Genomic DNA, 15,232 nt, shown 5'->3' with positions numbered 1-15,232 from the left:
AGTACTAGGATGAGAGATTTTCAACATATGAAAAATAAATGAATTAATAAGAACTAATCAAAGTAACTAGTATTTTAAAAATTGAAGAAATGTAAAGCACCCATGTACAGATTTTTAACCATATAAAACACACCATTTTAAGTAATCATCTTAAAATTTCTTTTTCTATAGAGACTAAATCTGGCTGAAAGAAATTGGTGATCAGTGGAAAAAAAGAACAATGATTTATAACAATGTATGTGACACTGAATAGAACACTTATGCTGGATTGGCTGTAACATTTTGTTTTTTTAAATCGAAGCCACATAACTGTTCATTTGTGAGGGAACTGGCATTACTTCTGATGGACAGATCAAATCATGACATGTATTTGTTCTTTGGGTAGCAGAATTGCTTCTCATAGTCCACTTATTCCTGCATTGTTAGTACTTTGTAAAACAGCACCAAATAAACCAAAACATATGACCAGATGCTGTCTTTGGCTGTCCTCACAGGATCACTACAAAGTTCGCTGAATGGTCTCCAACTCTTGCCTTCTCATCAATCATTCTAACAAACCATGGGGCAAAGGGGTAGGCCTAAGAGTACAGAAAAGAAAGAAAAATGAAGACAGCAAGTTGTATTTTACAGAAATCTGAAAAGATGGCCAAAAGGTGCTATCTGGAACTAGAAAAAGGTAGAGTCCAATAGTATTAAATTTAAAAAGTAAAATTCAGATAATAAAATAATAAATTAAGAAACTGCCAGTAGGAAGACTAAGTCAGGGTTCCATAGAAACTGTTGAGTAAGTAGACATTTTTGAAGAGCCTTACTGGGTTCGCAGGCTCTAGCAAAGAGCTGGGCTTGGATACTACAATTTACAACAAAAGGTTGGTTACTAAAAGGGCTCAATGGCTAAGAACACTTGCTGCTCTTGTAGAAGACCCAAGTTCACGTCTCAGCACCCATATCCAGTGGCTCTGGTTCTAGAGGATCCGATGCCCTCTTCTGGCCTCTTTGGACACCTGGAAGCACACAATGAATGTACATAAACTCAGGCATACACACATACACATAAAATAAATATATCTTTAAAACAAACCAAACAAGACAAGCAATGGTGGGCCACTCCTTTAATGTCAGCATTCAGGAGGCAGAGGCAGGTGGATTTTTGTGAGTTTCAGGTCAGCCTGTTCTACATAGCTAGTTCCAGGATAGCCAAGGCTGTTATACAGTGAAACCCTGTCTCAAAAAAACCAACCAACCAACAAACAAGGAAGTTATTAAAAAGACAGATGTGAACATCATGATAGTTTTTTTATTTCCTCATATACTGTGGTTGAAAGATTGAGTATATACATATAAAGAATAGAAACAAGACTTTGACTGAAAATATGTGAACACAACAAGTCATGCTAACAGTCCAATGAGTACATTCACCTAATTCTGAGAGAAGCACACCGTGAGTTTCAAAAGTAGCTAAAAAGCCAAGTATACAGTCTTTCACTGGAGTGAAACATTACATGGTTCTCATACTTAACATGAAAAAAAAACAAAATAATAATCCAAATAGAAAAATCTGAAATAATGAAGATATTGTTTGACCTGCAAGAGGAGCATTTACACAAACTTGCAATATATTTTCTTCCAGTGACTCTAAGGTGAACAGGATTGTCATGCCCCTAGCACTGAATCCATGACATTACTCACAACAGAGGGCTGTCTCCAGCTTTGAAAATGCCTGCATGACACTTCACAACTGTGACCCTTGGGAGTTTTGCATAGATTGAGGTCACCACAAGATCTGTAATGAGTTCCAGGCCCACATAGGATACAGAGCAAAAACAATAAAAACTAAAAGGAAATGCATGTAAAGAGATCTTGTTGTATCTTGAGGTTTTTCACATTCTAGACAAATAAGTGGGTTCAGCTTGTAGATTAAGCGAACAGCTACCATTACATGGTAAGGGAAGCAAGCACCATAAAGCAGCTTCAATACCCATTAATATGAAACCCTTTGGGATCATTTTATCTAGGACTGAGCATTTAAAGTACAGTCGCTTATATGTTACAAAGTATAACTTCAAGTCAGTGGTTTCTTCCGGCTGCAAAAAAGAAGGTAGGGCAGGAAAAAGGCTGCAGCACCATCTTCTGGGAGAACATTCAAGAAATCCTTCAGGTCCAGTCCCACAGCAATAACTGACAAGGCTTCTGTTTGTGGGAAAGAAGAATACATAAGTTACAACTAAAGTCCATTTTTTTTTACAAATTTGTTCTTAATGATTCAAAGTTCCTTCAAGCAACAAAACACTAGATTTATAAACAAAACAAACCTCTTTAGTCTACATATCATGTATTCTTAATGTATTTCTTCTAGAGCCCTTCAAATTTTATTTAGTAGTTAGCCCCTGGAATTTAAGTTACCAATTCACTGGTAGATTGCTATCTTGTCTTTTAATCTATTTCTATCATTTTCTAATGAAAAATATAATCATTTGGATGCTGCTTTAATGTTGGGACTGTTGCTAGTGTATAAAGACTGTTTGCTAGGACATTAACACCATTACTTACTAGGAAACATTTTCCTAAATAGGTTCCCCTCTATAATGAGATTTCATGTTGTTAATAAGCATAAATCTTTTGCCATGAGCATATACCTTTTCTTCTAATAGTAAAGTACTCTAGTAAACATTTTCAATATTAAGGAATTTAATGGGGTTGGGCACTATAGAACCCTTGCCTAGTGTATACAATTTCCAGATTCACTCCTCAGCACCAATAAAAGAACGTGTGCAGGTGGGGTTGCCAAACATTTTAAAATAATTATGCAATTTTATGTTTCTATTACTTCTTAGTTGGTGCTGCCCTACCCTAATAACAATGACTTCAGAGAGCTGAGTATATAGCTCAGTTGGTGTAGTGCTTGTCACATAAGCTTGAAGACCTGAAATCAATCCCCAGAACCCATGAAAAGGAAAGCCAGGCATTGCTACATGCCTGCAATCCCAGACCTGGGAAGGCAAAGTTAGGTAGATCCCCCACAGTTCACTGGCCAGCTAGCTCAGCCTGATTGGTTAGCTCTAGATTCCAGTAAGAAACCCTATCTCAAAAAGAGGCTGATGGCTATTAAGGAACAATGACCATATACACATATATTCACACATTCCCTCACTCCTCAAAAATGAATAAATAATGAGAATGTTTTCAAGGCCTTGTTCTCCTAAGAATAGTGTTCCTTAGAAAACATTCTTTTCTCCCATCTTTATCCCTACTCCAGTATCATCTCCTGTGTGCTCCTTACAAACCATTTCCAGGGCTACTGTGCAACCCACTCAGTCTTCTGCCAATCTAAACTATCCTTCAAACAATGTGATAGCCTGTCCTGTCACTAAGAAGTTAAAGAACTCTACAGCAGTGACACATGGGAAGGACTTTCAGCTTTGCAATCATCTGAGATACATCTGAGAATGGATGGATACTCCTCAACCTACATGCAGCATTTGTTGCTCTTCCAGAGGACCTTAGTTTGGGTTGCCAGCACCCATGTCAGGTGTCACAACATTCTGTTAACCCCAGTTTCAGATTTGCCACCTCAGGTCTCTGAGGTCATCTGCACTCATGTATACACAGCCACATGCACACACACACACACACACACACACACACCTTCTGAGATCACCTACACTCATGTATATACACCCACAAACACACACACACACACACACACACACACACACACACACACACACGGCTTATGAGATCACCTGCACTCATGTGCACACACTCCCTACCCCCCCACACACACACCTTCTGAGATCACCTGCATTCATGTACATACATCCACATGCACACACACACACACACACACACACACACCTACATACAATTTAAAATGATAAAAGTAAATCTTATAAAAAGTTACTGAGCCTTCCAAGAGAGTGTCCTCATCTATAATATCCTGAGTACCATTTGCTAGCTTCAAGAGTTCTCTGAGAATTATAATAAGGTATTTCTCTAACATATAAGATGATCTTAATAAACAGCAACCACTAACTAGCTTGCAAAATTCATATGAAACACATAAATTATTAATGTTTTCCTATCCAACACATTTATTTACCTAAATGTGGAGCCTGTAAGTAGTAGCTTGGATACAAGAACTTTTACCTGGGGTAAGTACTGAGCAGATACAAAGTCACTAAAATATCACCACTGTTCAATTCTCTTCTCACACCAGTGGGGCTCTCTGTACAGTATTTGAAAGGCTCCTCCTAACCTCTCATTTGGTTTCCTTCCTGAGTCCATTAATGTATTTATTTACTTTATTCAGGCCTCCTTCCAAAGATAATATACTAATAGGCATGATGTGTGGTTCAGTTGGAGAAACTGAAGATAAGATAAGATTAAAACAGGGGGCAGAAGGGTGCAGTGAGATGTCTCAGCAGGTAAAGGTATATGCCACACAAACTTGATGACCTGAGTTCAATCACTAGAACCACAAAAAGGTAGAAAGAGAGAACCAACCAACTCCAAAGTTGCTGTCTGACATGTGCATCATAGCACATGCAAACATGTATATGCACACATGAACACACACAATCAATCAATCAATAAATAAATAAAATATAAAAATATGGGCTATGAATGTGGTTCAATGGGAAGAGTACTTGTCATGAGAGCACAATGACTGAAAGCCTCAGAACCCACATAAAAATTCAGGTGGGCTTAGTAGCCCATCTGTAACTACACTGTGTGGGAATCAGAAGACAGGGAATTCCCAGAGCAAGCTGGCTAGCTAGCCAAGTAGCCAAAACAGCAATCTCCAGATGCAGACAGAGACCCTGCCTCAATCTGTAAGGTGGAGAGTAGTCAAGGAAGACACTTGATGTCAACACTGGATCTTTGCAAATAACTGCATTAGCATGTATGCCCAAACACATGCATATATGGGCACAGGAAACATATGCACATTGCATAAGCACAAACAAAAATATTACTTGCTTTATTCTACTCACCAACTACTGAAATCGAGATCAAAGAATGATCTAGATAGAAGTTAGTCTATATACTTAAAATTCCCCAGCATGTCTAAAATATATTCACTAAAGGTGAATAGTTAATTTCACTGTCAAGATTTTAAATTACTTTTAAAACCATATTTTTACAATATATTACAATATTAGATCTTTTTAAAAATAAAAGTAGTGGGATGGAGAAATGGCTCAGTGGTCAAGAACACTGACTGATCTTGTAAAGGACCTGGGTTTGTTTTCCCAGTATCCACATTTGCTCACAATTGTCTGTAATTCCAGTTCCAGGGGATCTGATGCACTTTTATTGGTCTCTGAGTGCAGCAGGCATACCCATGATGGGCATACATACACATACACCAAACAAGCATACACCTAAAAGTATATAAATAAATTTAAAAAATAATAGTTCATTATTTCAAAATAATTAACAAATTCTTCCTTAAAATCAGCCACCTATTCACTCTCATTTCTAATAATGCAATATCTCTGCATTAGTGCCCTGGTTCTCAACAAGTATAATTCTGTCCTCAGGTGACACCTAGCAGCATCTGGAGATACTGGATTTATTATAACTAGGGTGGTAGTGATAGAGGGAGAAGCCAAAAATGCTGACTAGCATCCTTAATGGGATGGGGAGGAAGCCTTCCCAACACAGATAATTTTCCAAAGCAAAGTGACAAGTTTGGGTAATAACACCACAGTAGAAAGATGAAGAAATCTTCAGGTTCCTACATGTGTTGGGTAAGTCCCTGTTCACCACCTTCAACCTGATCCTGTAAATTTACTCAACATTGTACTCTAGAGTCAGTTAAGAACTTCTCATTAATCTAATATTTAAAAAAAAACTGGGTTATAAATGACAGGCCCGGAACTCAGTTCCAATTCCAAAGACTCTACTGATAGAAGTTCTTCCCAGTACACTATAGCTGCCAACAGAAAGACTTCAAAGAAATGAGACTCTGTCAGTAAACAGCCACAGACCCTTCCCTACAGGAACTCAATGCTGATAAGGAGACTGCACCATGAAATGAATACAACTCTATGCCAGTCCTTGAGATACTACAGTCTAAAAAAATGGTAAATCACACAGAGCACTCAGCGTTTGTTCTAGCATTTTATGAATTATAAAAACTCAAATATTTCCAAAGCTGCAGAAAACTGGAATTAACATGTTCAAGGTGGAATTTAAGAACATATGGTTCTTCAATAGTTACAGTTATGTTTTTAATATATTTATTTAGTTATTTAATATGTATGCCCGCACGCCAGAAGAGGGCACCAGATCTCATTAACAGATGCTTGTGAGCTGGGAATTGAACTCAGGACCTCTGGAAGAACAGTGAGTGCTCCTAACTTCTGAGCCATCTCTCCAGCCCCCTACCAATCTTAATTTCCTACATGAAGTAAATTAAAAAGCTAAATTTCTAAACTTCCGTAATATTTTAAAAACAGGAATTATGAGTTTCCATGACAGTAACCTGCTAAAAGTCTGCTAAAAGAGCATGAGCTCTGTGACTACAGGTGCTGAGTGAAGATCAAGTGTGAGGTGCAACACGAAAGCTGAAAAAACTCCAGATGACTTCTATGACCTTTGCATCTCACTTAATATTGTGGAGACAAACAAGCAATACTAGAGAAATCCAGAACTTGTCCTACTTAAAACTGAAGAGTAAAATTCATAAATCATCCAAAAAAAGAGAATCATACCTTTTAAAGATGACAGATAAAGTTGTTGTTTCTCTCCACCACACTTGACTTTCTGACAAAGTTCAGGCAGCAGCTTTTTCCACCACAGAATCTAACTTAGGGAAAATGAATACGTTTTAGTTTCCATCTTATCCTCAGATTTCTATGAGAGAAAGAAGGCTGTGCAGACTAGAGCAAACAGAAAAATGTACTCTTTAGGCCAAGGCATCACCTCTGTTGCAACAAGGGTTTTATCAACAGCTAGGCTTCTGATGAAACTCAAATGAAAGGAAAGGCCTGTGACTTTAGGTACACATGTACGCATTTATTTTCAAGGAAAAACACAGACATGTCCTTTTATCTTAGCTGGCAAGAAGAACCAGAAAAAGTGCTAAAGCTAAAACTCTACTAATTGCTAAATCAGAGGCCCAATACAGGGAAGGTATTTCCCCACACACACACACACACACACACACACACACACACACACACACACACACACACACACACACGTCGCCCAGCCCTCCAAGTACTCACTGATTTCAGCTAGAAACCAGGGCTCTTAAAAGATGAGATAGATCATCCCCATGCATTTTAATAGCATCTAAAAAGTACTCAAAATGTCTAACATTAAACATACGTGTTCTTTGGACACACAGCCCAGTAAAGCTACACTAACAAGAACAACGTCATTCTGCAAATAAGCAACAAAACTATCCAGTCTTATCACCACTGATCAAGACTTTCTAGAAAGCACAACCTGAAATGCATACCCAGTGTTCTTCCTTCAGTTCCTGATTAGCATATGCAATGACTGCCTCCGGGCATCTCTCGAGCAGCGTGTCTATGCATTGTTCATACTCTTGTAATCTTGTATGACATAGAACATGAGCGCTGAGGCCAGCAACAGTATCTTCTGGGAGTGGCTCCAGAAATGGAATAATGGAAGCTACATCAAATGAAGGGCCACATATGAGAGACTAGGAACAGAAAAGTGAAATGTTATGGAATGAAACATCCCAAATTAAAACACAACATATAGTATAATTTTTCAAAATGATAAAATCCCACTTTTCCAAAAAAAAAAGAGAAAGAAACTGCAATTTTAGAAAGCATGAACTTGGTCCTGAAATGCTTGCACTGAAGTATGAAATAATCTTAAATTTAATTTTAAATTCAGCTCTAGTTTAAATAAATCTGTTTAATACAAAGCAGTCTTCTTTAATTAGGACTCTAACCTGAGGATATGACCAACGTGTGGTCAGAGATTTTTGCCCCACAATGCTTTGCATATGTATTGAAAGACCATGGGTGGTTGCATGTCCAACAAGAAGGAAATGAGAACAATAAACTATGGCACTTACTTCACAGAACATGATAGAATTGCCAATATTATATTTCCAAATGACCGTTAAGGAGGTAATAACTATGACAAAACTGAACCAAGATGTCTTGAGGTAAAATTGTATGAAGAGCATGACCAATGTTGTAAAATCCACACAGTGTACAAAAGCCCTTATAGGAAGATCTCTGGAAGAAAACTGCAGTTTGAAGCAGAGATTAACTCAGCAAATAAGGGAGTGGGACAAAGCCCTGTTTGTTTTATTTTCTTTTAACATTTCCCTGTCTCTTCCAAAATTTCAATAAGGAGCATTGTATGTATGTGGTGGAGGGGTGTGACTATCCTTGTTAGCATTAACGTCACCATAACATGTACGAATCTCAAAGGATTAACTGTCTTTATTAGTTCGGTCTGTAGCATGTCTATGAGGTAATGTCTTGATTGTTAGTTGATGGTGAAGGCAATAGTTCACTGTGGGCAACACTATTCTCTGAGCAATTGGTCCTGGGCTGAATCAGAAAGCCAGCTAAATATGAGTGTAGGATAAACTACTGAGCAGCATCCACCATGATTTCTGTTGTGCTTCCTTGGCTGTGAGTTCCCTTATTGAAGATAATGCTGCATAAAATAGCAGGCCATCCTGTCTTCAGGCTCCTACTGATCTCCTGCCCTGACTTCCATCAGTGGTGCACTGTGACCTGGAAATATAAACCAAATAAACCCTTTCCTCTCCTAAGTTGCTTTTGGTGTTTGTCACAGCAACAGGATCAAACTAAAACTGTAACCACAAAGAAAATTGAATATTATTGTTTTAAAAGTGATTGTGGGATGGGGACATAGCTCAGTAGGGAAGCAAACATGCCACCAAAGTCTGATGACCTGAGTTTATTCCCTGGGACCCAGATGATAGAAGGGGAGAAGGGAGTCCCCCAAGTTTTCCTCTGACTTACACATATACTGTGGCATGCATTTCACTGCTTCCCCAAATAAATAGTAATTTTTCCTATTAAAGTGACTATTTAGAACCTAGTCATTTGTATCAACACTGAATGACAGGCACAGGCATTACTTCAATATTCATAAATTTACTAGTATTTCCTTTTAAGCAACTCTACTACTTTTTACTTTTAAACTCTATCGAATTTTTTATGCTGCCATTAAAATAATCTCCATTTTGCCTTTTCCTATTGAGAGATATAATTATGGCTTTCTTTCACTGTATCTTCTTTTGCTACAGCATCTTCTCAGAGTTACAGGACGACCTGGAACATCCACTATACATTCTTAATCAGCACGATTATTCTATGCCAGATGTCTACCAAGGAGTGGCTAGGAAAATAAGGTATCCTTTCTTACCAAGCTAAATAATTTATCTGAATAATTTCCTGGTAGTAAGATAGCATATATGAAATAAAGAGAGGCTCTCCCACTCATAGTATCTCCCAACACAGAAGGAGGCACAGGTTACTTCTCTACTGACTCTTGATCAAATGGGATAATGGGTGTGGCAGGAAGAGGAAAAGCATGGGTACCAAACCAGAGCTGAATTGAAACTAGTCAAAATAGCATAAAATGGATTACTTGTAAAGGTTTAGTTCCTTTCAGTTATATTGCTAAAAATTTAAAAGTCAGTATAATAAACAGCACTAAACAATACTTAATCATGTGGTGATATATTATTTATGATTTATTAAAGCCTGCTGGAAGATTCAGAAAGCAAAGTCAGCCACAAGCCATAGAAGCCAGGCACATACCTTTAATCCTAGGACTCGGGATTAAGAGGTAGATGGATCTCTCTGAGTCTAAAGCCACCCTGATCTACATGAGATACAATAGTCTAAAAGGGTAACAGATCACGAGCCTTTAATCCCAGCAGTAGAGGGGTATAAAAGATAGAAGCAGGGTCTTCAGTATCATTATGAGGTATTCATTCTCCAACCATGTTGAGAATAGGAACACCCCAGCCCTGTTAGAGGTAAGAGTTCTCTGGTAGATTGGCTGCTTTGCTTCCCTGATCTTTAGGTTGACCCCAACATCTGTCTTTGGGTCCATTTACTTCTGCAACATAATCAGGCACAGCATCATACCCTATAAACCCAGCACAGAGAGATGAAATCTTGAGGAGCCCAGAATTTGGTGGCAATGGGGGCCACACAGTGAATTCCAGGTCAGCCTGGCTACAGAATGAAACACTGTCTCAAATAAATAAATACTCAACAAAACTTCTTTCGCTGAACTAAAAATGGCCTAAAGATTACTGTTACTCATAAACTAAGGCTGAGGTTGGTATCTTAGACATTTTCAATTTTTTTGTTGTTGTTCTGGAAATCAACTCTCTCCACCCTTAACACATCTATTCCTTTCCCCTACCTAGATCCCTCTGCCTCAGCTCTGATTTGGCAGATTTCTCTGATTCTCTACTATTACAGGCAAGGACATGAGGAGGTGGTGTAGGAGGGATAGGAACCAAGAAAACATGGGAAGAGAGCAAAATATTTACTAGTCACAGTGTTCTCTCAAATAATAGCTATCTACCTAACAATGACTTATAGATTTTTATACTAATAGTTATACAAATATGCCCCTATAGTAACTGAGAGAAACAGACAAACATACCAGATACAAGAAGCACACAGAACACCAAATAGGACCAGAAAAGAAATTCCCAATGGAACATCAAATTAAAACACTAAATATACAGAACAAAGAGGATACTGAACCCTGCGAGAGAAAAAGCACACATCACATATAAAGGAAAACACATCACAGTAATTGCGATGGAGACTTTGAAAGTCTGTAGAGACTGGTACAATGCAGTCCAAAAGACCACAGTTGCCAAGTTAGACTACTTTACCCAACAGCTCCATTTCTCATATTTGAAGGAGAAAGAAAAACTTTCATGATGTAAATAGGTGAAAAGAATTATTGTCCACCAACCCAGCCCCCACAAAAAATACTAGAAGCAAAACTTTGGACTGAAAAGAGGGTAAGTAAATCCAAGAGGCCACATAAAGAAAACAAACAAAGCCATAATTACAGAAACACCAAACAGGACAAAGAATACAAAAAGGGAAAAAAAAATGACAGCAACAAAATGACAGCAATCAACAAACCCTTTTCAATACTAACTTGGCTCTCAGTACTAAGTGTTGGCTTTAGTTTCTCATTCAAAAGACATAGGTTAATTAAATGAATTAAGTTGTAGCACGACAAATAAAAGACCCAGAGACTGATATTGGGGGGTCAAGCTTCAAACTGAATATCAGAAAAGCAAAGCAGCCGACCACTACTCTTACCTCTACCTCAGAGTGAAAGGTGATCCTGGCTCCACCAAACTTCAGATTGCAATTCCAGACTGCTATGCTCTCCTCAACATGGCTGGAGAATCCTAAAACTGACTACTGAAGACCCTGCTCCTTTTATTTCTCTCTGGTGCTGGGATTCAGAGTCTCTATAATCTAGCCTCTTGACTTTCCTTCCCTACCTCATCCCTAACTCACCAGCTGGCTCTATAATCGATAAGAACCACATTTATGCCAATCCAAAGTTTTTATCAGGCATTTCACACCCAAAATCTTAAAGGGATCAAGCAGAACAAAAACACACATGGAGGCCTCAGCATCTAGACATGAAACCACAGAGATGAAAGTGGTACAGACACGACAGGCTGTGTGCTGCTCAGACAGGAGCTACTCAAATCTGTCAGATCAGGCCTTCAGAGTAGTAGAGGGCAAGGTGGTCAGTGCTCCTGGATTTTTCAAGAGTATCTGTGAACTCGGAATTCCTAACATGATACACTGATTTCTTACATGTGGCCAGCTACAGTGAGTAAACCAAACAAAAAAAGGCAAAAGTTATATTCAATCTTTGGGCCAGCAAACAATATTAAAAGATACACACATTTATCGCTGTTTAGCACGTGCAGAAACAGTTATAGTCAGAACTCCCCATAAATTGTGTCCCACAATTCTTTTGAAAAATTCTCTTCTGGGGGTCAGATAAACTGACTGCTTTGATATATTGTTCATAAAACAGATGGTAGTGGTGTCTTGGGTAAGAACTCTTCACTGTGTTAAGCCACGTTAAACCAAACTCATGCTTACAAAACATCCCTATATATTTGAACACTTTTATTTCTCATAGGTGTTTTCAAGTACACCCTAAAAAAAAAAAAAAATGCACAGTGTTGAAGCTTATGCATTTACCTACAATGAGACCAGCCTCTCAGCTCAGATGCCCCATCAGTCAGCAGTTCCAGGCAGAAGCAGGATTCTAAAGCTCCTGAATATAATCAACTATAGAGTTTTGCCCCCAAAAGCTATGTTCTAAATTAACAAACCATGTGATATCACATCATATTTAAATAGTATATTATGTTGTAATATATTGCATATTTAAAAAGTTAAGAGACGTCTTATTTACCTGTAATTTCAAAAGGTCTTCTGTGTAATTTTTATCAGCTAAGGAATCAGACGATATTAAGACATGAACCCATGGGTAGACTAAGCCATAATGACTGCAGGCATTTATCTGAAACATTACAGAAATGCATCACAAGCCAAACATAACAACAGTAAGACAAACAAACAAACAGTTTCTCCATTTGTCCATAATCCTCTGCCACATCTCAGACACAGTTACATCCTTTCCTAGGAGAAGGAAGATTTTTAGAATATATTTCCCTGGAAAAGGGTGCAGTCTCCTTGCTTCCATACTACATAACCTGCAATAACTTTTTCCTAACATTTTGAAATTTAAAAATATTTGAAAGAAGTGCTTTCTAGGAAAAAAAGTAACATTGGTCTTAAGACAAGTATATTAAAACCGGGCGTTGGTGGCACACGCCTTTAATCCCAGCCCTTGGTAGGCAGAGGCAGGCAGATCTCTGTGAGTTGGAGTCCAGCCTGGTCTCCAGAGCAAGTGCCAGGATAGGCTCCAAAGCTACACAGAGAAACCCTGAAATCGAAAAACCAAAAAAAAAAAAAGACAATTATATTAAAAAAAAAAAGTTAAAGGTAACAGTAGAAATGATTTTTATTTCTATCATTTTGGAAAGTGTAAGTTTTTAAGATGATCCCCATACAGTATGCTTTACTTAACATACTACACTGTGACCTTTTCAGTAACTACAGAATAGCTGCAGCAGTCATGGAAATGGAGCTCAAAGAGGAAAAGAGAGCAGGACAGGTAGCAAGGACTGCTACGGCTGCCTACAACACACCTGAAGCCGAGTGGGCCCCTGACAGGAAATGGAAACACAGTGCTACTGTCCATTGCCTTGGGCCTTCTGAAATTCCTCAAAGAGGTCCCTTCTTACTCAGTCTTTCATTGACAAGTACCGATGTAGCAGTGTTCTGGGAAAAGTCCTTCACATGCTGGTGACACTGCGAGGTGGTAACAAAGGCACACAGGAGTATTCTTTATTTTGAGGGTGTGGAATTTGAGACAGGGTATAGACATGCATAGCCCTGGCTGGCCTGGAACTCACAGAGATCCACCTGCCCCTGCCTCCTGAATGGTAGGATTAAAGGCATGAGTCATGACACCTTCCTTCTGGGTGGTAGTCTTTAAATTTTTATTTATTTGTGTGTGTGTGTGTGTGTGTGTGTGTGTGTGTGTGTGTGTGTGTGTGTGTGTGTTTGCTTGTTTGTGTGTGCCATGGAGCACATGTAGAGATCAGAAAACAACTTTCAGGAGTCAGTTCTCTCCTTCCACTGTAAATCCCAGGGACAGAACTTAGGTCATAACACTTGGCAGAAAAGGACTTTACCTGATAAACCCTTAGTGGCCCCGTGGGATGTTTTATAGGATGGGACAGTACATAAGATGTGGGTAACTTCAGGTACATTCTAAGCATTTAAAACAGGGGAGGGGCTAGAAAGATAGCCTCAGGAGGTAATGTGTTTATCTCACAAGAATGAAGACCTGAATTTGATTCCCAGAACCTAGAAAGATGTCAGGTGTGGCTGTACACATCTGCAGTCTCAATGCTGAGGAGGCAGAATGGAAGATACGTGGGGCTCTCTTGCTAACTGACGCAAGTCAATGAGAAACTCTATTGCAAAAGAAATGGACAGAGTTCCTGAGAGTGACCTTTAGGCTCTGCACATAGAGCATCAGCATCTGTGCATACGCACAGCTCTCTCTCTCTCTCTCTCTCTCTCACTCAAAAATAAAAACAAAACTAAGAACAAATTATTGCTGCATGCACTGTGTGCATTTAAGGCACTATTTCATTATCTTACCAAATCCTCCGCTGTTCTCAATGGTATGGTGTCAGGACACTGCCTTTTAGATAACCTCCAGATGTACTGAGATGTAAGCTTGAAGAAGAGTTCCTGAAGCACCACATTTGGGAGACAAGCTACAAGCTGAGCTTCCCAGAAGTCTACCAAAAGCTGAGGTACTGTGTCTTCATCCTTTCCACACAGCACCTTGAAAACAGGGTAACCCCACATAAATGCTGAGTCAGACATGACAACAGAGCTATCGCTCTACCATGTGGACATGTCGTTTATAAATTTGGCTTGACTGCCATGGCAACAGCAAAATTATACATTTTTTAAAAAATAAGAAACAGATTCTAGGTTGTGTGCATGAAGTTTCTGCAGAAACATTCCTTTAATCTGTACATTTACATTATATATTATTACATTATTATATATATATTATATATATATGTTATATGATATATATATATCTGTCTTTGGTTTCTATCAGGTCATTCAGAAAAATATTTCAACTGGACAAACCTTAAAGAAAGAATCTGCTTCTTCAATTCCAATTTTATCATTCTTCTGTAAGCCCAGGACTGAAGCTACAAGCAATCCAGGCTGAGTTTCCTTCAAGTGAATTGCAAGTTCAGTAGGAACAATCTGTCCTTTCCACTGTTGAATTAATAGCCGAGGTTCCAGAATGAAGCCATACACCAGCTTCATCTTCAGATTGAAAAATAAATGTTGGAGTGAAATGCACATTACAGCAACATTACTCATCTTATATATACACCCTAATGCATTTAGGGGAACGATACTAATACTTTATTTCCATTCTTTAGCCATAAAAACTAGCACTTATCCCAAGATGGATATTATTAGCTATCTTAGATAAATTATTAAAAGATAACTAAACATAGAGGTGTTCTATTTTTGTAAAGAGTTTTAGATTAGATATACCTCCTAAGCTTCTCAAA

The 15,232-nt window shown here is 38.4% G+C and overlaps 1 protein-coding gene across 3 annotated transcripts in view; it reads right to left on the bottom strand.

The window, feature by feature from the left end:
* Nucleotides 1–1,277: 1,277 nt before the first annotated feature.
* Hps3 (HPS3 biogenesis of lysosomal organelles complex 2 subunit 1) overlaps nt 1,278–15,232 on the bottom strand; it is a 36,860-nt gene continuing 22,905 nt past the window's right edge. Inside the window, exons 12-17 of one of the 3 annotated variants that reach the window (XM_027392109.2) lie at nt 14,793–14,978; nt 14,286–14,474; nt 12,463–12,570; nt 7,472–7,678; nt 6,720–6,810; nt 1,278–2,190 (exon numbers count right to left, since the gene is read on the bottom strand). In XM_027392109.2, coding sequence (XP_027247910.1) covers nt 2,063–2,190; nt 6,720–6,810; nt 7,472–7,678; nt 12,463–12,570; nt 14,286–14,474; nt 14,793–14,978 — 909 coding nt within the window. In that variant the 3' untranslated portion in view covers nt 1,278–2,062. Of the gene's footprint in view, nt 2,191–6,719; nt 6,815–7,471; nt 7,679–11,402; nt 11,860–12,462; nt 12,571–14,285; nt 14,475–14,792; nt 14,979–15,232 lie in introns of those variants that run through there. The other 2 variants (XR_003480466.2, XM_035451036.1) reach the window with 2 other exon arrangements.

This window comes from Cricetulus griseus (genome assembly GCF_003668045.3).
Source record: "Cricetulus griseus strain 17A/GY chromosome 1 unlocalized genomic scaffold, alternate assembly CriGri-PICRH-1.0 chr1_0, whole genome shotgun sequence".
In the NCBI taxonomy this organism is placed as follows: Eukaryota; Metazoa; Chordata; class Mammalia; order Rodentia; family Cricetidae; genus Cricetulus; species Cricetulus griseus.
Note: the sequence above shows the minus strand (reverse complement) of the source record. Positions and strands in the feature narration are given on the sequence as shown.